This window comes from Hylobates moloch, unplaced genomic scaffold (genome assembly GCF_009828535.3).
Source record: "Hylobates moloch isolate HMO894 unplaced genomic scaffold, HMol_V3 SCAFFOLD_12, whole genome shotgun sequence".
Classification (NCBI taxonomy): Eukaryota; Metazoa; Chordata; class Mammalia; order Primates; family Hylobatidae; genus Hylobates; species Hylobates moloch.
Genome location: NW_026652287.1, coordinates 96,796,709 through 96,821,480, shown reverse-complemented (window position 1 = coordinate 96,821,480; position 24,772 = coordinate 96,796,709). Strand labels below are relative to the sequence as shown.

General features: G+C 34.6%; 1 protein-coding gene across 3 annotated transcripts in view; it reads right to left on the bottom strand.

The window, feature by feature from the left end:
- Window positions 1-24,772, bottom strand: part of NEDD1 (NEDD1 gamma-tubulin ring complex targeting factor) — a 71,384-nt gene that overhangs the window by 40,245 nt on the left and 6,367 nt on the right. For all 3 annotated transcript variants that reach the window (XR_009209053.1, XM_032170956.2, XM_058425536.1), the window contains 5 exons: window positions 21,058-21,174; window positions 18,685-18,825; window positions 3,686-3,915; window positions 2,084-2,285; window positions 1,511-1,706 (listed from right to left, as the gene is read on the bottom strand). Coding sequence is in view for 2 of the 3 variants with exons in the window: in XM_032170956.2 (XP_032026847.1) it covers window positions 1,511-1,706; window positions 2,084-2,285; window positions 3,686-3,915; window positions 18,685-18,825; window positions 21,058-21,174 (886 nt within the window). In the remaining variant the exon portion in view is untranslated. The remainder of the gene's footprint in view (window positions 1-1,510; window positions 1,707-2,083; window positions 2,286-3,685; window positions 3,916-18,684; window positions 18,826-21,057; window positions 21,175-24,772) is intronic.

Here is a 24,772-nt window from a genome sequence, read left to right as displayed (position 1 = left end):
GAAGTGACAGATCTGAGACTGAGTCTACTATTCTCAATGTTTCAGAGGCAAAGAAAAATGTGTGTTTGTGAGAGAAAGAGAGAATGAGAGACAGAGAGAGGAAGAGAAAGAGAATGATGAAGCAAATGTGGCAAAATTTGTAAAGTGCATCTGCCAAAGCGTAATGCTCAGGAGTTGTCTGTACTATTCTTAAAACTTTTCTGTAAGATGACAATCATTTCAAAATACAATTAATACACAAACATTGTTAACTTTCTGGGGGCAGAGCACTCACTTTGCCAGAAATGTTGGGAATCTACCAAGAGTTATCGTTAATCCATGGCCCTGAAAGATCCAAGTCTTTGATTTGCAAAGTAATGCTGTCTTTATTAAACAAGAGCCTTATTATAAAACTAAATGAATAATGGAGAGACTTCAGAGAGTTTACAGGGAATGAGAGAATCTTTATTTTAATTTTTGAAAATTTTGAAAAAAGATAATTTTCATAATATTGTTAATTCAACATGTTGGCAGACATTACTCAAAGTTATATTTCAAAAATAATTTCTTCCTTAAGTAGATATCAATTGTCTTTGTCTCCAGGAGTTCCTAAATAAGAACCTAATTATTTTTCTAATATATAATGGCTCTTACATAAGGATGATACAGATATTCACAGGAAATTTATAGTGAATATACTTACTTTAAAATACTACTCCACACTATCAAGATCAACAAATTAAAGTTTTGCTTCTACTTGGAAATAGCAAAATCATGCTAAAGAAAACAGCAATAATTATTTTTGCCCAAGTATTTATCCTGAAAAATTTAAAAGACACGGATATATGTATTTCTACTGAGCACAATATTTTGGAAACATACTAGTATACAATGTAGACTTTTTAAAGTATTTGTTGCACGCTGACAGTATAGCATAATTTCTTAAAATAAAAATGAAAAGGTTTTCAGGAATTTACAGAATATTTTCTTTATTGTGAGCAAGAAATATTTTCTACAATAAGTATGAGAAAGCTTATCATATAACACATCAATAAAGTCTAAACGAATCCTGTTTCAGAACTGTTTCATCAATTACATCAGAGAAGAAGAAATCATTAAAAATTGCAACATTCTCATTTATTTTTATTTAATGAGGAGATCAAATCATAAGACACTGTCAAAGTTTCATATTTTCTACTGGTTAATCTGAAGACACAATGAAAAGCCATTCAGTCTGTAGTAGTATTAAGGATGAATAATTTCTGAGTTAGCCTCCTTCCATTTTTAAGATAATATTTCTCATAAGAGAAGTTTGGCTAAACAATAAGGGCCTTTTAACATTTTTGAAATTAATAGCCAGAGTTACTATTTTCACTTCTTCAATGATTTTCACTTCTACTAATTTTACCTAAGTACTCAAATAAATTTCAGTTCTAGGTTCTTGAAGAATGTGCTAATTATATGCAAGCCAAAAACAAAAAACAAAAAACAAAAAAAACCAATCCTCCAACAATGTATAAGCAACATTTACCTGCTTTTTCCTGAACAGCAACTGTTCCTTTCCCCACAGCTGATGTCATAGGTTGCGGTAGAACTGTGGCAATGGATGTGGCCGGTGCTTCTCTGACAATTCCGGAATTCTGAACTCCTCCACTAGCAGCATTCACATTAACACTTCGTTTGTTCACTGTTGTGGGCTTATTTGAACAGCCTTTATTTAAACTTGACTGAAATGTAATGGAATATTTAAAAGCTCAGGTTACTAATGTTTCATAATATACATTAATATTTTACAAATTCACTGTTAGATTAAAAAATGTATTTTTTTTCCTTGCAAATCGTAAGCTTGCTGGAGGATCTGAGTTTCCCTCTACATCAAAATGTCATTTAAAATACTTTTTAAAAGAGAGATATATAAGAAGAAAAAAAAAGTTTTAAAACTAAATATCAAATGGCTTTGTACTAAAATTATTACATATTACATGTAAAATCATTATGTAATTATGAAACAAAACTATACTGTTTAATTGACCACATATAATTTCCATATTCTGAGTTAGATTTATTTAATAAAATAAAAAATGCTGAAAAGAAAATGTCTCACCTTAGTAAGAACAGTGGAGTACTGAAATGCTATACACTGCACAGATGTCTTGTGAGCACTGATGGTCTTAACTGGCGATTTCAACATTCTTAAATCATATTGATATATTTTCCCCCGGGAAGATCCAATAGCCAAAGTGGCTCCATCAGGCATGAAATCTACTGCAGTTAGAGGAGTGTCAGCCACTAAAGTTTTCACCAGCCTTTGGAAAAGAGAACAAAGTATGTGTAGATATGTTAGTGCGTACAGGTATGTTAGCTTATATAAGTAACTATATACCAAAACCAGAGTTATTAACACTTCAAACTGGTCAAAGAGCACACATATCCCAAATATTTGTTTAAAGCATAATCTCAGAATTTGACTTAGAGACATTTCTAATAAAATGGCATGTAGAGAACGGCTAAACATTCCACCTTACTTTTCTATTCACTTCCAATAGGTACATTCCGCATCTTATAGACGCAGCACCTATTTCTTTAATTATTACTCTGACAGCGAATGTAGCAGAACTGTCTATTACGCCACAAACACGGGCTCTGGCCTCAGGGTTGAGGAGAGCGTAAGTATCCACTTTCCATTTATTGACCTGCTTAGGTCTCATGAGGACTATGATCTTTCACAGGGGAGCAGCTGTTACTTTGTTCTTAGTTGTACAGTCTTAGCCAAAAAGCTAAGAGGAACACAGTTCACATGCTTGATCCTTAGGAAGCTAATAAAGAAATATGGATGGTGATCTGCTGAAGCTGAGCTCTTTACTGGTGTGTCTAGTAGAAGAGAAGAATGGCTTACTGGGCTCTCAGTAAATTGTTCCATAAAAGAAGACAGCAAATAAGTCCTAACAGTAAAAATTCTAGTATCATAATAAAGGCTGACAGTGGGACCTTCCCTTGTAGTAACATTCATACTCCACATGATCTACAGACAGTGGTAAGCATCTTGAATACAACTATATCACTCTTGCACTCTTTTGGTTTTGTTTTTGTTTTTAGCTAACTAAGCATACCTAAATTTAACAAGAAGAGGGTACAGTGGGCCCAAACGCTTAGAAGATTATGTACGCCAGTACATAATCAGTATTTCTCAAGTGGGTGCTCCCAGGTTGTCCCTGGTTGCTACCAGGGGACATCTGACAATGTCTGGACACCATTTAGGCCATTGGTATTTAGTAAGCAGAGGCCAGGGATGCTGATGAATATCCTACAATATCCAGGACAGCGCCTCACAACAAAGAATTACCCAGCCCAAAATGTCAATTGTTTCTAAACCTTCCTCTAGATAATTAATCAGTTTTAAAGCAAATTAATCATTTGGGTTAAAAACATATGCATTTTATCATATTGTGGAAAAGATGCTAAAATTAAAATGTGAAATCATTAAGATGTCATCTATGTTCACGTTTCAGAAGTACTCTAAATACTACCTGCAACCCATCTATTTTTTTCTGCATGAGAAGAAAATTCTTTCTTACTAGATTCATCAACTGTACAAACTTTAGGACCCCTGGACATTAATCAGAGGTCTATACAAATCACAAATATGCCTGTTAATGGAATAATAGCTATTTGTTACTAAATTAAGAAATAAGCACGTCACACTTACTTCTTACTTGAAGTGTCATAGAGGATGATTCTTTTATCCAAGCCTATGGTTACAAAGAGCAATTCATTGACAGGAGAAAAACAGATGCCTGACGCTGGAGCTTTGTGTACACTGTCAAAGTTATGGTATGGACTCTGACTATTTACATCCCAGAGAGTTACTATTCCATTATCCGAAACACTGCCTAGTAGTGATTTCTTAAACAAGGAGTACTTCAAGTGCCGAACAGACTATAAAAATGAAAGAATAAATTTTATGTAATTATAAGCATTCATAAGGACATTTCATATAAGCCATATAAATTATGGCCAACCACACTATTCACATGAGGTTTAGGATTTCTCTGATGTGTAAGAGTGACAGGTTTCAGCCAGGCGTGGTGGCTCACGCCTGTAATCCCAGCACTTTGGGAGGTCAAGGCAGGTGGATTATCTGAGGTCAGGAGTTCGAGACCAGCCTGGCCAACCTAGTAAAACCCCATCTTCATTAAAAATACAAAAATTAGCTGGGCATGGTGACAGGCACCTGTAACTACAGCTACTTGGGAGGCTGAGGCAAGAGAACCATTTGAACCCAGGAGGCGAAGGTTGCAGTGAGCCAAGATCACACCATTGTACTCCAGCCTGGGTGACAGAGTGAGACTCTGTCTTAAAAACAAAACAAAACAAACAAACAAACAAAAACCAACTCTGTCTTAAAAACAAAAAAAAGAAAGGGTAACAAATTTCAATCATGACAACCACAGTGTCATTCAGTAGACCATAAGATGACATACCAATACCTGAAACATACCAATCAATAGTCTATTAATATTTGTCATTTTATTATCTTGGAGTATAGCTACCTCAATCTTCCCCTTTCAGAGGAAAAATATAATACATTGAGATTATCTACATTAATTCATCAGGGTTAGAACATCCACCATATATAAAAGGCCTAGTCACAGTCAAATCACGAACAAGTATAAGGGAATACTGGGAGAAAAAAAAAGCAATAATATTTTGTATTTGTTTTCTATATTTTAGATACTTTGATACATTTGTTTGAATCTGAGCATCTGATGCACTGACAATTCAACACTTGAAGCATAATTTAAAAAAAATTAAACCACAAAGGAAAAACTGGCAACACTCTAAACTGGGGATGGACTATATGCATTGTTTCAAAACCATTAGCCTGAGGGCAATGCTGGCCTTTCTCTAAACACAAATCCCTGCAGGTAGTGGAGATATTCTCTCTTCCTAGTTTCCATAGACCAGAATAAACAAAGATCTAGTTTGAATAAACTGATCTTAGATTAAAACTAACTGAATTTTATCTACTTTTCTTTTTTACTAAAATGTTACTGTCAAACTTGTATTGATGTTGTCATTTACTAGGCGAAGAATTAAGTACTTTACATTTAAGCTAATTTTTCCCTACGAATTTATATTCTACTTAATTCTAAAATGTCTCAAATAATATATATTAGCTCTCAACAACAACAAAAAATGTCTAAGAAATACAGAAACCAAATGCTAAGAAAAAAAACAAAAAGGAGTATTAGGCACCTGGCACCTAAGTTAAGACAATTAATATGTTAACTCATTAAATTTGGCTCATTTTCATATGACTAAAGAACAAAGAGAAAATGTTGGGTTTATATAGTTTTTATTTTTGTTGGGAAAAAGTATATCCACTTGAATAGTTAAATCTTTTCTCTGGTCTATATTCAAGAAAAAATAAACTACATGAATGTTAACTATATAAAAGACACAGAGCTACTTAGTGCATTATGTTAATGATTACAGAGTCATACACAACATATCAAAATATAAGGCAAAACATGATTTCTAAAAAGATTTCTACAGCACTTTAGGAGTTCATATAGTTATGGTCCTTCACATGATCTAAATTTAGACAAATACACAAGTAGAATTTTTAAAAACACCATAAAAATCACAGACCTGGTAGATTCTCGAAGTTCATAAAGTTTAACCTCTTAGCAACAGCAGGAATTTTCCTAAAACATCCTTAAAACATGGTTATCCAGAATCTGTTTGCATGTATCAAGCAACAAGGAGCTTACCACTGTCTATAACACAACTTGATAACCAGTTAAAAATATATTCTTGATCAAGACAAAACCTAAATTCTGTATCTTACTTCAAGTTCTTGGGACCTACATGGCAGCCTATTTAAAAAAAAAAAAAGGCTAAAGATAATGATAAATGTTCTTTTCAGATAAACCTAAGTTCAGCGGACGCTCAGCAAACCTCTGTATGATTTAGGTGAATTACTGAAACTCTCCAAAACTCAGGTTCTCATTTACATAATAGAAAACACTCTTGTTTTCCTGACACAATTATTTTGAGGATTAAATAGCATTTCTGTACAGAATCAGGTACACAGTAACCATCACCATTTCCAGAAGTTCATAACTTACTTGCTCATCATTGCTTATGTACCCACCATTCAACCATCTTTTACATATTTTTTAAAAGACCCTTAAGTAATCACATTGAATTCTTTAAATGCCTCCAATTATTTCTGTGATAATACTAACAGAATTTCATTTCTTAACTTTCTACATTTATTAAATCTTCTCTTTAGAATATCATTAAGATATTAGCTAAGAATCCTGGATAAACAAAACAATGATTTACTAAATTATATATATATAATTTATATATAAAATATATTTACTTGTGTGTGTGTATTTACATATATATATATATATATTTTTTTTTTTTTTAAAGAGACAGGATTTTGCCATTTTGCCCAGGCTGGTCTCAAACTCCCGGACTCAAGCACTCCACCTGCCTCAGCTTCCCAAAGTGCTGGGATTACAGGTGTGAGCCACTGCACCCGGCCTCCAAATTATATTTAAAATAAATACTAACTTATTTCAGTATCAGCAGCACTTAAGTCATTAAGTCCCTATCTTATTCCAGACTAAACTATTTATAAGAAAAGAACTAAATCAAAAAGCTTATGGGGGGGGAAAAAATCCCAGCAGTATAAGCAGCAAGGCTATTTTTTCTTATAACACATTATTGTGTAAGAATGTTGCATGTTTGTGGAGGAGGGAAGTTGTTTCTAAATATAAAAAACATACCACTCACTACAGGTGGGGGGAAGGTTTCGAAAACTTATTTAAAAGTAGTTACAGACAATATATAGATGAAAAGCATGGCTGTGTTCCAATAAACTTTACAAAAATAAGTTGGCTAGACCATAGGTTATAGTTTGTCAGTCTCTACTAAGATAATTATTTAATAGAAAAAAATTTTTTTGATCACAAAGAAGAAAAACCGTCCATAATCCCACCACCCAGAGAAAAGCTGGTTGACATTTTGAGGGTGTATCCTTTAAGTATTTTTCTGTGTGTATGTATGTTTCTGTGTATTCAGCAGAGTATCAACAGAAAACCTGGAATCATACTTTATTATAAACAGCCATGTCAATGTTTTCTACATGATTTTAATAGCTGTTTAAGATATGAATGCATGAGTATACTAATTTACCTAAATAATATCATGTTAGACATTTGGGTTACTTCTGATTTGCAAGTACTCTGATTACTATCCTTTTAATTTATGAAAAAAATTGTAATTCATTGATGTTCATGCCTTAAAGGTTCTCAGTTGGAAATATGAAATGACTATTTGTCTTTCATCTGCAAACTGCTCATTATTCTACTCTGCCTATTCTCTATTGGTCTATGAAGATTTTTAAAATACTAATTTGCAACTGCTCTTACATTAATGCTTTCATACATTGTAAATACCTTCCCCATTTCATTTAAATTTTGTGAATTTTTGTCTTGCTTTTTGTCAGAAGTTTTAAATTTTTATATATTTAAATTTATCAAACTGTTGCCAGTGACTTATAACTATACTTCTTTATATTTATGCTTAGAAAAGCCTTCCCTTTGCACAGATAAGAACATACATTCACATCATCTTCTTACTAGGCACTATAAAGCAGTAAGAAATTAATACAAACATCTTAACGTACATATGAACATACACACATATATATGGCCATAAATATACATAGTGTTCCTTTGACTCCATCCTATCTTCTTGATTCCCAGGGCCTTATTTCAAGCACAAATCATCTGTCACCTAAGCCACTGCACAGTTACCCCATTTCCATTCTCAGTGGCTTACTATCCATTCTCCACTCTGTTGCAGTGACTAACATCTTCAAACCTGAAAAATCTCAACATATTTGTCTTTTGTTTAAAATCCTTTCAATGGGAGGTCTCTTGAGAAGTTACTGGTTATGGTGGTGGCAGAGTTTCTGAATGTCCATCAATACTGTGAGTGCATGCGTGCGTGTGCATGCGTGCGTGTGTGTGTATGCATGCGTATGTATGCATGCATGTGTGTGTGCACGTATGTGTGTGTATGTGTATGTAGAAAAGCAGGCCTGAGACTGTCTATCTTTAAAAAGTCCCACACTCAGGGTTGGTCCTTGGCTAGCATGTGCGAACTTGGGTTTTGGAAGGGGTCCCACTGCCTTAACTCATAATAAGAGTGGCTCACTCACTCTGCCTAAACTTATTTGTGATAGATATGGTTTAAGGCTGAACCACAGCTGAACACCTAATTTCCTTCTGGGAGTTTGGAATTTTGGTATGTGCTAGGCAGTGGGCTCCTAGATATAACCAGCCCCCCAATAAAAACCCTTGGCACTGAGGCTCTAACAAGCTTCCCTGGTAGACAACATTTCATATATGTTGTCACAATTTGATCCTGGAAGGGGTTAAGCACATCCACTCTAGGAGAAGACCCTTGGAAGCTAACATCCGGTTTCCTATGGCCTTCACCCCATGCACTTTTCTCTTTGCTGGTTTTGCTTTGTATTCTTTCACTATAAAATAAATCGTAGCCATGACTATGACTATATACAGAATCCTGTGAGTTCTCCTAGAGAATGACCAAATCTGGTCTTAGAAATCCCCAACACAGCATGTGAGTGTGTGTGTGTGTGTGTGTGTGTGTGTGTGTGTGTGTGTGTGTGTGTGTGTGTTTTACAACAGATAATAAACTAGATGACCAAAAACTAAAATGCCGCAGACAACATTAACATCAAACTAGATGATGAGGTATCCCCATGAACCCCCAAACGCATGCTGAGAGGTCAATTAACAACCATAAGTCCTTCATGGTACTGGTGTCTGTACTGAAGGAAGTAGAAGGAAATAGCAAGGAATCTGTGACAGATCTGAGAACAGAAGCAGCCCTTAACAGCCAAAAGGTATTCACAGAAAAGCATGGTGGCCAATTTTACAACCTCAGTCAAAACCCAGAATATCCACTTCATTAACAGGTCTGTGCTACACGTTTGCAGGAAGGTCAGAAGGATAAGAGCAGTTTAGCCAGAGAATTCCAAAACTGACCAGCCCAAGTGCGTCCCTCTCAGGTCAGAGCCCCATACTGAGGAGATCTGCTAGAAGTGGAAGCAAACCTGAACAGGATGGAGGCAACAGAGCTGAAGGCAACAAAGGTTCACGGACAGGTGGAAAAGTAGAGCAGAGTCAGGGAACCCCAGAAAGCAAGCACTCATTAAAAAAAATATATATATATGTGTGTGTGTGTGTGTGTGTGTGTGTGTGTGTGTGTATATATATATATATATATGAAAACAATAGGGAGCTCTGTGAAGTTAGAAAAGCCACTTTGACTTCCTTTTGTCTAGAAGTTCAGGGAAACTAAAACTAATTTCACAGATATATCCCACACAAACTTACAAAAACAAAGAGAACAAGGAGAAAAACATTCTCAACAGATGATCAGAAAGAAAAAAAATACAAGACATTACGAAACAAACATAAATTTAAAACTCAGAAAAGAAATGTCAGAACTTGGGAAAGAATTAGAAATTTTTTAAATCTCTTCAAAAATGAAGGCTAATTTAGAAGGAATTCAAAAATGAATAAACACAACAGACAATACCTTAAAGACAGGTTAAAAAGGAAGAAATTTTTAAAAATCAAAAAGAAATAAGAAAAAGGTTTAAAAACACTTGAGAAAAAATGATAAACCACTGAAGATAAGCAAAGAAAATGCAACAACAAAAAATCCAAAGAGAGAAAAAGAATACTAAAAATTATAATTTAAGAAAAATTTCCAAAAATAAAAAAAGACCTGAAACTACATATTAAGAAACACATTATGGGCCGGGGGTGGTGGCTCACACCTGTAATCCCAGCACTTTGGGAGGCCGAGGCGGGCAGATCACAAGGTCAGGAGATCGAGACCATCCTGGCCAATGTGGTGAAACCCCCATCTCTATTAAAAAAACTACAAAAAATTAGCCAGGCGTGGTGGCAGGCGCCTGTAGTCCCAGCTACTCGGGAGGCTGAGGCAGGAGAATGGTGTAAACTCGGGAGGCGGAGCCTGCAGTGAGCCGAGACCCTGCCACTGCACTCCAGCCTGGGCGACAGAGCGAAACTCTGCCTCAAAAAAAAAAAAAAGAAACACACTATGTACCTAACAATAGCAATACATAATGACCAACATCAAGATATATTCTAGAAAAATTACTTGGCTTTAAAGAAAAAAAAATTCCTTTGAATAACCTCGGAATAAAAAACTAGTGACTTAAAAGGGTTTCAAAAGCTATGAAATCACATCACACATTTGAGACCAAAGATAATAGAGTAACACTCAAGCTCCTGAAAGAAAATGTAAGCCTGTTACTAAATTACGTTGAAAGAGAACTTGTACTCTCAAAGAAAAAAATCAAAAATCAGAAGATACATACTTATGAAAACAATATTAACATGTGCTCATTTTTATTATAAAAATTTGGAAAATAAAACAATTGAGATTGTTTAGGTAAATGATGGCATTGAATAATGAAATACATCTAGTCGTTAAAAATTATGGTTATGAAGACTAATAATATGAGGATACCCAGGGTAGATCACTAATGAGAACAGGCAGAAAACATGATTGGACAAACAGAATGAGTATAACTATATGGATAGAAGACAGAGCTATACATAGAAACACTGTCAGAAAATATCTTTCAAATAGCTTTCCACTGAAGAAAATTTAGAAGAGAAAAATAGAAGGAGAAAAGTCTTTAAGAAGAAATATACAGATTTTCCATTTATTTTATGCCTACATGTCAATTATAAGATTGCTCAAGAACATATTATATAGGCTAGTCAAGTGTATACAAATACTACAGAAATATATAGAGAATCAAAGAAACGTCATCATATAAACATTTTACACCAATGCTCCTATATAACATAAAAAAGACCACTTCTAGATAAAAAGTCTTTGTAGTCAAAGTTTTTGAGTGCTGCAATTCTGGTATAAATATAACCAGTCAATGAAATAAACCAATTTAGAATAGATTCATTCTTGAGAAAACTATTATTTGTAAAAATGTAATTAATATTTACATTTACCAGATCTCCATACTCAAGCACACTGTTAATGCTTACAAAATCTATACATAAAACATTTCATTTAGGAAAAGCAAATGGATTTAATATATACTGAATAACATACACTGAAATGTCACAGAAAACCTACATTTAAAGATCATTTTTTAATCTAAGGAATCCATGCAATAGATTGACATTTGTAATTGCTTTGGAAAAGGCTGCAGCTTGAGAAAGGTAACACAAGTTAACCTATTTGTGAGCCTAAGATGTTGAACTTGCCAAAGAGTGACATGCAATTATAACCTAAGTAGTCTGTCAGCCCAGGAGTTCTGCAGAAGCAGCAAGGCTCTTTTCCCCTGTAGAAAGACACTGTGATCCACATAAAGCTAATAACTTTAATTCAGCTCAGACATTTCGAAGTTGGATTCTAAATATACTCAGGAAATCTTATTTCAATATATAAAATTCAGCATGATGCAGATTCTGTGAGATTCCGCATTCCTATCACTTTCATGAAGACACTAATTTGATCATTTTTAAATATTTGAAATTCATGATCGTTCATAGAAGCAAAAATAGAAAAATTTTTAATTTAATCATAGATGTGCCCTATTTACCATTTTTCTCAATAAGTAAAATTGATCAACAAGAAATTGGGCTTAAGTAACAGACTGAATTCAATTATGTCAACTTTTTGACAGATTTGACATTTTTATGAACATTGTTTAAATGAACATGATATATATTATACACACACATACACATACAAAATTTTTTTTTTTCACTCTGTCACCCAGGCTGGAGTGCAGTGGCACAGTCATGGCTCACTGCAGCCTCAACCTCCCAGGCTCAATCCTTCCTCTCACCTCAGCCTCCTCATTAGCTAGGACTATAGGCGCACACCACCACACCTAGCTAATTTTTGTATTTCTTGTAGAAATGGCATTTCACCATGTTGCCCAGGCTGGTCTCCTGTGCTCAAGCGATCTGCCTGCCTTGGCCTCCCAAAGTGCTGGGATTCTAGGTGTGAACCACTGTGCCTGGCCACAATATTTTTAAACTGAACTGAATTTTGAGAAATCTTAATAAAAGTTTTTTTAATGAATAAACATTAAGTAGCAATTCGATGCTTTGGGCCACAATCAGATAAAACAGGCAGTACTGCTTGCAGGAAAAAAACTAATTTGAAAAAAAAAAAAACATTCCAAAGGTTTAAATTACGCTGCCCATAAAAGCAAAACATAAGTATGTAAAATCATGAAAACTGTCTTTCCTCACTAAGAAAACTGGGACTGCATCCTTACCAGCAGAAGCCAACTTGCATTTCCTAGCCCATGTATTCTGTTTTAATGGTATAACTTACTGAAGAAAAACGAAATAAAATGGTACACAAAACAAATATAACCATTTGTTCCAGGGAAAGGGGAAAAAAACCAACAGACTCTAGTCAAATTTTCACCCTCTTTAATGCTCTCATTTTTAAATCAGTCTAAAACACAAAATATGATCACTGGGGTCAAGTTGCAACTGGGTTTGGAGGGAACACATTAAATCTAAAGATGTTCAAACCATTTTAGAGAAGTAAATCACAAAAGGTATTTTAATGGATTGGTATTCATTAAAAGCTCACAATAACAGCTAACATTCACTGACCTCTTACCAAACGGTAGGCAATGTGATAAACACACTCACCATCTCATTTAGCCATCAAAAAAAAAAAAAAATTCCCATTGAAAGTATACTATTCTCACTTGACAGATAAGGAAAAGGAGGCTTGAGAGTTAAGTAACTTGTTCAAGTTCACTCAGCTAGCTAAGGTGCTTTACTCCTAGTGCTCTCCAAATAAATGTGGGACTTACCACATAAAGCTATATCAGAAGATCCTACAGAGATGCAGAATGCCCAAGCAGGAGGCAGCAGGCCCATGAAGATCTCAAGTTCTAGTTTATCTGACCTTAGATAAGAGATAAGCTTTGAGCTTTACTGTTTTCCTAAACTAAAAGATATATTTAATTCAGTTCCCTGTGCAAAGTATCAATGAAAATCCTTTCAAAATTAACAATACAGCAACCTATCACGTAGAATTTTAAAAGATACTTGTGTGAGGAAGAGGTATAGGTACATGTTGGACTCCTGCACAAAGAGACAATAAAATAGTGTAAAGTTTCCAGAAGCTTTTCATCCTCAAACCCGTATATATTCAGCTGCTCCTGAGCTAGATATACAAAAGAAAATGCTACCACTTCTGAAGAGCTGATACGTAAAATAGTCAATTAACAGTTGTATGATCTGAAAGTCCTGGAATCTGTTTTCTCATTTGTAAAATGAGAACATATACAAGTTAGTAGCAAAGATTAAATGAGACAATGTAATTCAATGCAATGATCACAGTGCTGAAACACAATAAATGGTGGTAAGCATTCTATGCTGTGATAACCTCTGCTTACAATGCTCTCCAAATCCTCTCATCACATTCTCTGGTCCCTCCCCAAAAACCCAAGTATGAATAACTTGGACTTTTCCTCAGGCTGCCACTGAGACATCATTTCCTTTAAAATGCTTTTCCATTTTTCCCAAATGGCTTACGTGTCTCTCCTTTAGGTTCCCTTGGAACTCTGTAGTTTATTGCTTTCACAGCACTCAATATTCTGTTTGGTTAACTGTATATTTATTGCTTATTGCTACTTTCATCTAGGATGAATAAATATGTATTATAGGAGCTAAATGATGTAAAACTTCCTACATAAATAGTAAAATTTGCCCACAATATACAGCACCCTAATAAGATAAAGGATATCTACAAAACAAACCTTACAATTACTATCATGCTTGGTAGTAAACTGTGAATGCTTCTTCCAGAATTTGGGGACAAAATAAAGATGTCCACTATCATCACTTCTATTCAACACTGGATTGGAGAGCCTAGTCAATGCAATAAAGAAAAAGTAATAACATATATAAAGATTAGGGAATAAGAAATAAAAACTTATTATTCACAAATGACACCACGATAGTGTATAAACTGTAAATGCAAAAAAAAAAAAAAATCACAAATTCTTTCAAAAGAATCAAGACTGTCCAAACTATTAAGTGAATTTAGCAGAATTTTTGGATAAAATGACAAAAGACAAATATCAACTGTGTTTCTCTCTACAAGCCACAAAGAATTGGAAAATAAAATTTAATGAAAAATGCAATTAAAAATGTATCATCAAAAAATCAAATGCATGGTAATAAATCTACTAAAAGATATGCAAGCCTTCTACAGTAAAAACAAAGCACTGCTAAGAAAAATTAAAGGCTTAGATAAACAGATAGTTATACCATGTTTGTGGAAGAATCAATATTGTTAAGACAGTAGTTGTTCCTAAGTTGGTCCATAGATCCAATATAATCTTAATCAAAATGAAGCAGATTTTTTGTTAGAAATGGGCAAGCTGATTCTAAAATTCAGCTAGAAATGCAAAAGGCCCACAGTAGTCAAAGTGAAGTTAAAAATATCACAATTTACCATAAAGCTACAATAAGCAAAACTAGTAACAGTCAAACTAGACCAATGGAACAAAATAGAACAACTACAAACTAACATATACAGTTACCAGTTTTTCAAGAAGGCATTAATGTAATTCAGTGGGGATAGGTTGGTCTTTGTAATAAATAACAATGGTACAATTAGATATCTATATGGAATGTAGGACCCTCTCTCACACAATACACAAAAATTAACTTGAAATGGATCATAACAAACATAAATAAGAAAGATAAAACAACAAAGCTTCTAAAGAAAACACAGAATAGTATCTTCAAAATCTTGGTGCAGGCAAGATTCTTCAAGAGAACACAAAAAGCAACAAACATAAAAGACAAGACTGACATATGAGACTTAACTTCATTAAATTTAAGAACTTCCGTTCACTAAAACACACACACACACACACACACACACATACACAGGTATTAAGAAGTAAAACAGCAAGCCATGGCTGAAGGAAGATATTTGCAACATGCATATCCCCAAAATGAATCTCCCCGCAATACATAAGAAATTATAAATAAATTTTAAAAACACAAATAACCCAACATAAAAATGGGCAACAGACTTGAACAGTCACTTCACAAAAGGCATATAAAAATATACTTAACATCATTCAACATGGACAAATGCAAATTAAAACCACCATGATACAGCACTACATAACCATCAAAGTGGCAAAAATAAGGCAGATAATGCCAAGTATTAGCAAAAATGTGGAGCAACTGGATCTCACAGCCAGCTGGATTTCACTTTAGAAAATGTTTTGGCAATTTTTCATAAAGTAAAACTGTATGCCTATGCTACAATCCTGCAGTTCCACTCTTAAGTATTTACTCAAAAGAAATAAAAACATATATCTTAAAAAAAAGACTTGTACAAAAATATTCATAGTAGCTACCTTGTAACAGCTAAAACAAGACAATTCACTGCTCATCAACAATAGAATGGATAAATGGTGGCCCATTCATATAAGGAAACACTACACAGTATTAATACAGTATGAACTACTATTCCATGCAACAAAACAAATGTAATGATGACTAAAAGAAACCAGACACATATGATTCCTTGTTTTTTTTTTCTTTTGAGACAGGGTCTCACTCTGTCACTCACTCAGGCTGGAGTGCAGCAGCACAATCAGAACTCACTGCAGCCTCAATCTCCCAGGCTCAAGTGATCATCCTGCCTCAGCCTCCCAAGCAGCTGGGACTACTGGCATGCACCATCATGCCTGGTGAATTTCTTTATATTTTTAATAGAGATGAGGTTTTGCCACATTGCCCAAGGTGGTCTTGAACTCCTGGGCTCAAGCGATCTGCCTGCCTCAGCCTCCCAAAGTGCTGAGATTACAGGTAGCCACCACATCTGACCCACATGATTCCTTTTATAAAATATGAGATAGTGACTGGAAAAGGCAAAATCAGGTCCTCTGGTGTGCTGGCAATGTTCTATATCTTGATTTTGTTAGTAGTTACACCAATGTATTTACGTATACATAAAAATTCAACAAGCTGTACACTTAAGATATATGCACTGCACTTTATTATAAGTTACACCTCAATTGTTTTAAAAAATTTAAATCTTTTACACCAAATTAGGCCAAAAGGTATAGTCAAACCTAATGTTTTCAGGAATATTCCTTCATGTCTGATTTTAATAAGAAAACTCTCTAGCAAGATACAATAAACATAAAAATTGAAGTATAAGAATATACATAGTAGTATCTGGCCTAATTTTTATGGTATTGAAAAGTCAGTCCAAAATTTATAAATTTGTCACGCTTCTAACACACACAAAAAAGAAAGTTACTCTACGTCCTTAAAAAAGATATTTGAACATTAATGATTTTTTCACAATAGTTCCAAAGTTTATAGCCTTAGACTTTATGTCTCTCCTTTATCAAAATATAAATAAAAAAGAAATCACCAAAACAAAATATAAGTTCCTGCTTTTATGACAATATTAGCACATTCTAAAGAGCATCCCTTTGGCAAATCATTTATTTTCATCCATAAAATGCAGAAAGCGAGATTACCTCTAAAGGCTATTTTTAATGTTCAAGGATTCTACGATTCTGACATTCAACTAATTAAAAACTCTATTAGTTTCCCTAAATACCTTCCAAAACAAGTCTTTTGTGTGACATTCAGTCTTACATCAATACTATATTCACATTTACCCTTTTCCAATCTTTTCTCACATTGGTCCTATATAAAGCCCATGCAATTTTCTTTCTCCTTATTTTTGTTAATGTGATTTCCTCCATATAAAACATCCCTCTCCCAGCTGGGTGTGGTGGCTCATGCCTGTAATCCCAGCACTTTGGGAGACTGAGGCAGGAGGATCACTTGAGGCCAGGAGTTAAAGACCTGCCTGGACAACATACTGAGACCCTGTCTCTAATATTTAAAAAAAAAAAAAAATTTAACCAGGCTCCCGCTTGAGCCCAGTAGTTGGGGCTGCAGTGAGCCATGATCATTCCCCTGCACTCCAGCGTGGGCAATAGAGTAAGACTCTGTCCCTAAGAAAGAAAAAAAAATCCCTCTTCTAAAGGTTTATATTTGCCTAACAAAATCTTTGTCATCTCTAAAACTATTCATACATTCAAGTACTTATTATATATCTTCTCCATGTAAGGCAAGAAACTAGAAAATAGACTGAGGACAAAGAAACAGGCCATGATTCCACCAATAATGTGGACACGTAAAAAAGACTAACCCTGGCCGGGTGCGGTGGCTCACACCTGTAATCCTAGCACTTTGGGAGGCCGAGGGAGGTGGATCACCTGAGGTCAGGAGTCCAAGACCAGCCTGGCCAACATGGTGAAACCCCATCTCTACTAAAATACAAAAATTAGCTGGGCATGATGGTGGGTGCCTGTGATCCCACTTACTTGGGAGACTGAGACAAGAGAATCGCTTGAACCTGGGAGATAGTGGTTGCAGTGAGCTGAGATTGCACCACTGCACTCCAGCCTGGGCAGCTGAGTGAGACTCCATCTCAAAAAAACAAACAAGCAAAAAAAGAGTAATCCTAATACAAGTTAGAAATAAATAATTGGCAAAGAGGCCAGTTTATACTGTCATAGTAAAAACAAAATCAATAAGCCTTAGACGTAGTTGAAACTCCCCAACCCTTTCAATTTTCCCTATTTTATTCCCAGATAGTCTTCTCTCAGCTGTTCTGAATCACCATAAGACTGTTTTATATCACTTACTCATAATACCATTTATATATCTGTATTATTCCCCAATATATATGAAAGTTAAAAAAGACTTTTTCCTGTATACTTTTCATAGCCACTAAATTTTTTAAGCACTAAATACTATTCAAGTAATAATTTAAAAAACTACCTCCCAAAAGTGAAGATCTCCTATATTTTATCTGATAATAGTTATGGCCAAAGAGATTATAATTAAGTAAAAATTAAAAGAACTTGCACCTCATGGGAAATTTCTATGGCGAATTTTATGGAAAGTTAACCAAGAGTTAGGTTCCTTGAAAAACTGAATTTATTCTTTTGAACATTTTTTATAGAGGAAAAAAATTGACTTATTTTCCTTTTAAAAAGTTTCCCAAAACACTCTTGTAAGAAATATATAAGCTTCGATACTTTATCATATACTTACAAAAACAAAAATACAAAACTTAAATTACTCTCTGCCTAAACACACTCAATCATTCCATGTCCACAAAACAGTACTTATGAGTGTATCTGTCTTGCAGGTGACAAAGTCTGAGCTATGTGACACATTTCTCCAACAGTAATGCTGTAGAAAGATTAATATCCGTTTTTTTACATTTAACCTATTAACAACTATTTGTATTTTATTATGCCATATATAGTTATAGTCTAGAAGGATGTGACTATTTGATTACACAATCAAATTTATATAAGCACCATAATCTAGTATGAATTAGCTTGCTATCTGAATATTTTAAAACACTACCATTTAAAAATAGCTAAAGTTTTTCAATCAAGCATTTCAAAAACTTAAATTCACAGTCTTATGTAAGATACAATTCAAAGTCTATCTCACCAATTTTACTCTGAATAAACTCATACTGTACCTGGTTACTACCATGGCCAAAAGGAGTACTAGATAAATTAGTGGTTACACTGTGTAAAATAATTTCACCACTAAGAGATCCAGAAGCAATGTAGCAATCATTCCAATTGTATGTTACACAAGTTACTTGATCTTTATGATCCTGAAAGAGAGAAATGAAAGTAAGTACACTGCCCCATAATCCTCGAACAGCCCACTTTCATGTTTCTACAAATACGATACATTATGTATTTATCAATCTAATATTTGCTTTAACATTTTCCTCAAATATACAGAGAATTATTTTCAATAATGATAAAAATGGTCCAGGCACTTTACGAGAGAGAGAGAGAGATTATGGACAGGTAATTTTCTACATGGCATTATATCTTCCTTAAAGAATTCACTTCCTCTGACAAATAACAGGTATTGCAAGTTGGCTATTTTGAGTTTCTGCTTTAACATGAAAATGGCAGAGAATATGTTAAATGAATGATGGAGGCAAAGTGTCAGAGGAAAGAGAAAGAGCTATTGTGAATGAAGTTGGCAGAGGAAGCTTTATGGAAGACACAAAGCTGGACTTCAACCTTAAAGAAAAGAGAAAAATCATGGGAAGGGGAAAGAAACCAGATATTGCAAAACGGAGTGGGAAAAACAAGTGAGCAAGGCATCTGTGACATAACAGAAGCTGCTTCCATTTGCTGAGAACCTACTAGTGCTGGGAGCTTTATATATTATTTAATGCTTAGAAAAGCCTGAGGGGCAAGGTCATTTTGCCCATTTTATAAACGAAGTACATGAGACACTGAGAGGTTAAGAAACCTGTGCAAGCTCACATAACTGCTAAGTGACAGGGCCAGGATTCAATTCCATGTCAAACTCCAAAGCCTCTCTCCCTTCCACTATACCAGGCTGCCTCTCAAATCCAATTAGGAATACACTTTGAGGAGGTAAAACTTTCAGGTTTTAAACAGAGTTCACAAGGACTATGTTTTCCAACATCAAATTAGAGATGTCTAGCAGGAGCAGAGAAAGGTGACCAAAACTGGGAGAAGAGTTGTTAACAGGAAGATGCCATATCTCAATAAACTAAGCCCTGTATCTAATAATATTTATGTAATAGCAAGAATAATAGCTATGATATTCCATTTATTACAACTTTTTCAAGTGGTCCTTCAAGTATTTTCAGAGATTTCTTTACCTATTATTCCTTTCCTAAAACCAAAGAACACTTGCTATCTTGAGGAAAAAATGTTTGATGAAAAGAAAAAAGGAAGAGCAGACATTTTTGGGTATCATTCCCATTTGGGAAATTAAGAACATGGGGTCCAATGTAATTTCTATGACTTTATAAAGAGGCAGGTGTCTTCCTAATTTCAACTGTGGAGAATAAGTCATTCAGCAAACATTTACTAAGAACCTACCAAGTGCTAGAAATTGTGTTAATCACCAGGGAGAGGACTGTAGAGATCCAAAGGTAAAAGATTAGATTTCCCACTATCACAAGTAGTCAAAATATTCATTAACAGAATGAATGAGGGAGCTAAACATTACAAATTTCACACCGAAAAGACAGAAAACCATCCAGAGTAATTGGGAAAGCTAAAAATGGAAAAATTCATCAAATTTTGCCATGCAGGGATGGGGTAAGTGAAGCTTACATGGGTGATGGGTTAAAGAAAGTTCTTCCTCTGTGTATGTGTGTAGATACAAATTTGTTTATATTTTTTGTCTTAAAACTTTAAGACAAAAATTAATTTTAAGATCAACTTCTAAATATTAAAAAGACAATATAATGAAAAGTAGAATTCCAAAAAAACCATAGACTTTCTTGTGCTGAATATTTTTATTTTCTGAAACTACAAAAAGCTAATTATTAAAGAAATATTAATTGTAAATAGTAAATTGGTTTACAAAATATTACCAAGTTAAAAATACAAACACATACACACAAAAAAAAAACACAAACAAGAGCAGCCAAATATACTACGTAACTAAAAAGCTGACCCCCCAACTCTGATTACTATATTGAATACTATCATCACAAAACAACTCATTTTTTCCAACTTGCCCTAAGGAAAGATCCCTGATGACCACAAACCATAGTTTAGAAAAAAATGAGTGAAGTGGTCCATTCAAATAAGAGTAGAACTAAATGAAAAAACAAGAAAAAAGTTTTAAACGTTGATCATATGCATTAATGCTATACATGTAAGAAAAAAGACATAAAAACAAGTTTTTGGCTAAATAGCACCTTTATTTTTCCTAACAAATCTTAGTTCAATTCTGAAGCCTCTTATTTGTATCATAAAAGCTCAAAAATAAAAGCTTGGTAAGTACTCTGAATGCATTAAGATATCCATTTTTTCGTGGAGATTTTTTTTTAATTGCTTACCTTAAGAGATCGATGAACTCTTTTTGATTTTAAATCCCAAATATTAACAGTGTTATTTAGGCCTCCGCTTACCAAATACATAGATGTAGAATTTAAATTGACACATGTCTGCTTTTGCTATTAAAAAAAAAAAAAAAAGTTACCTTAATTTAACAGAGCCCAGAACTGACTTTCAGGTCTCATCCAACACTTAGTAAGCATATGATAAATATTGGTTAAATTAAATACTATAAACATGCTTATCTTGTACTAAAGAGCCACTCTCTCATTGTCTTTCTTCCACATGGATCCAACAGCTTTTAAGGGGGTCAAAAATGCTTCAAGGAAATCAAATAGATTTGTGTTCACTTCTGTGGACTGGTGACGACACAGGAAGCTTAGAAAACACTGGCAGTCCTGGTCTCCCATCAGGGCTTGTTTGCCCATCCTGTCTCCCCTTGATAAAGCCTGCTCTTGTATTTCCACAGAATATCCTACATTAAAATCAATCCCCAGCTCAAAAATGCTAAAAATAGAAGAGACTTGAAAAGAATTTCCAGTGTACAGCCCTCATTTTACCTTACCAATGGGGTAAGTTTTTTTAAAGAAGTCAAGATACTTGCCCTAAGTCTTCCAGCAAATCTCCCTGTTAAGGAGACCAAGTCTCGGACATCAGGTCATCGAAGCCTGACCTCAACTGTTCCCCATCTTGGTAAAGACACCATCCAGTTTCTCAAGATAAAAACCCAGAATAACCCTTGATTTGTTGTTCTCCCTCCCCTCCAATCTATCAGTAAGCTCTCTAAACTCCAACCCAAGAATGAATCCCACATGGGCTCCCCTTTATCTATAGCTACTACTAACAATAACCCAAACCTTGCCAAACTATGACAGCAGCTTCCTAATTGGTTTCCCTGTTTCCACTCCTGCTTTCCTATATTCCATCCTTGATAAGTAGGGTGGACTTTAAAAATGTAAATCAGATCATGTCTCCTTCCTGTTTAAAAATCTTCAACGGCTTCCAATCACACCAAGAATAAACTCCAAACATTTACCTGGCTTTCGAAGTCCTATTATCTGGGTCCTACCTCATCTGTTACCATTTTCTTCCTCATCCACTAATTCTCCAGCCATACTGACCTTCCATTCCTTAAATATACAACCCTATATTTGCCTCAAGGCTTCTACACAGCTATTCTCCTTGCCTAGAAAGCTAAATTCGCTGAACCCTGTTTGGAAGACTTTCTGGTCAACAGATATCAACTTAAGTGCCACCACACTTCAAGGGACCTCCATTGGCTACCTAATGTAACTTGCTATCACAATATCTTATTTTAGTTATCGGCACGATAACTTACCAATATCTGGGTATTTTTTGTTTACTAGTTTACTGCCTGTCCCCTGCCAGAATGTCAGTTTCACTAGCACAAGGCCCATATCCATGCTCCATCTTTATAGAATGGCTAAAATACAGATGCTGTCAAGCTCTTCTCAATGAGTATCTTTGAGTGTCACCAATTTGGTGGTGCCATCAGTAACTATGCTACACAGAACACAATGTGGCATTTTTTTCCTATGTAACCTTTAGATGCACTACGAAGTTACATTAGTTGTAACTTCCACAGTGCATCCTTGGATTCTTCAAATTCAAAGGAGACATTTTATGACTTCAATAAAAGTTAAAAGGCAAGCTATGTAGGTTTAGGCAAATCATCTCAACTTTCTCAGCCTATGTTTCTGCATTTGAGAAACGAAAGGTGAAGACTAGATCTACTGTTCTTACTTTGAGAATCCATGCTTCTCAGAAATATCCTCTGCTCAAGAGATTCTTTAAAGGGTGCATATGGTCCCCTTCCTCTAGCCCTTCCCCCATTGCACGTTTAAGTACTATAAACATGCTAATCTTGTATTAAAGAGCCACTCTCTTACTGTCTTTCTTCCACCTGGATCCAACAGCTTTTAAGGGGGTCAAAAACGCTTCAAGGAAATCAAATAGATTTGTGTTCACTTCTGTGGACCCCAGGGTTCCTTCTAGCTCTGAAATTTTGACCAAGAGTATCAACTAACATATAAAAATAGCAAGATGCACACAACATCAATGTTTCAGTATAGTTGCTGTAATTCTCCTGCAGATACCATTCTAGGAATGGACTTTGGTTGAGGAAGACTAAGAAGATCTAGAATCTAGTTGTCACTGCAAATCAGGACAGTTTGCTAAGAACTATCAAAACAGCCTTTAAATAAAATAGAAAAAGATGGCGTCCATTGAAGATCAATATATTGGGATTCCAATCATCGCAACAACTACAATTACTCTTAAGGGCTCAAAATAAAAATTATATTTAGAGCTGGCTTACCCTGTTGATAGGTCTTTTTTATGATAATGTATTATTAATGCAACTAATGAACTTAAATAATTAATGAAAATTGTGTGGTTATTACAGAAATCCTATACTGCTCAAGGTGCAAGGCAAAGGTACATTCTACTTTAAAGAGGTGAAATACAAAATCAAAGAAAATAAATATGAACTTAAAGTTCTACTCTAAAATTTTAAAATGAGTAGGATCATAATTTATTTTCTCAAGTAGAAAAGGTCTAATGCCTCAAATAATACACGAGTAAGAGGACTTGGAAGTTACAAAAAGGTTATTAGCACATTAATATGTTACATTAAACATTACTAGTAAAAGCTAAAAAAAAATGTTTGCAAATATTTTCGTAACTAAATTAAAACAGATTGAAAATTTGAGCTCAACTAATCTTACTTTTATCCAACAGCATTATGATACAATTTGTTAACTATGGGAAAGAGGGCTAAGAATCATAGCAACTAATTTGGAATATTCACAAAACTCTTAGAATTATGTCACACTTGTAAATACCATCTGTTATTTTTATACTTTAAAAAAAAAGCTCCCAAATACTGATTCACTGATTCTAAGGCATAATGCATAACAGTAGTACATATATATAGTGGTAGAGTAGAAGTTGAAATTGCTTTGATGTTGACATTAACAAACGTTTTTTGAACATCTAAGGATACAAAGATCCAAAGATGGTTAAGATGTTTTGCCTGCTCTTGAAGACTTCAGTCTGCCTTTTATCAACCAGAGACATTCTATGCCTTGATTTTGCTTAAGTCAGGTTAAACAGAGTGCCTCAAACTCCATTTCTACTGTTAGCAGTTGTTCCCTCTGTCCCAGTCTCCAACATCTGTGGGTTAGAACTGAAGTTCAGGTCAATCCCACCAGATACCTTTAGGAGAGGATTGATAAAAATCATGCATCCTCTTTAAATTAGTTGAGCTTTTATTCAGTTGTCCTGCTGTTTTCTTTCTAATTGGGCTACTTTACCTATCCCAGTGTGTAAAATTATGACAATTCATAATAATTTAAGATCTGCTAGAAAAACTTTGAAACCAAAAAAAAAAAAAAAAAAAGCTATCAACTACTCATACCTTTTTATTTAAATCTTATCTTATTTAAAAAAGAAATAGCTTTCAAAGAATGTGTGACTAGAAATGAAGAAGCCAGTATTATCCTTAATCAGGGGGATTAATTTTTTAAACAAAAGGATAGGCTGGGTGTGGTGGCTCATGCCTGTAATCCCAGCACTTTGGGAGGCCAAGGCGGGCGGATCATGAGGTCAGGAGTTCAAGACCAGCCTGGCCAACATGGTGAAACCCCGTCTCCACTAAAAATACAAAAATTAGCCAGGCGTGGTGGTGGGCACCTG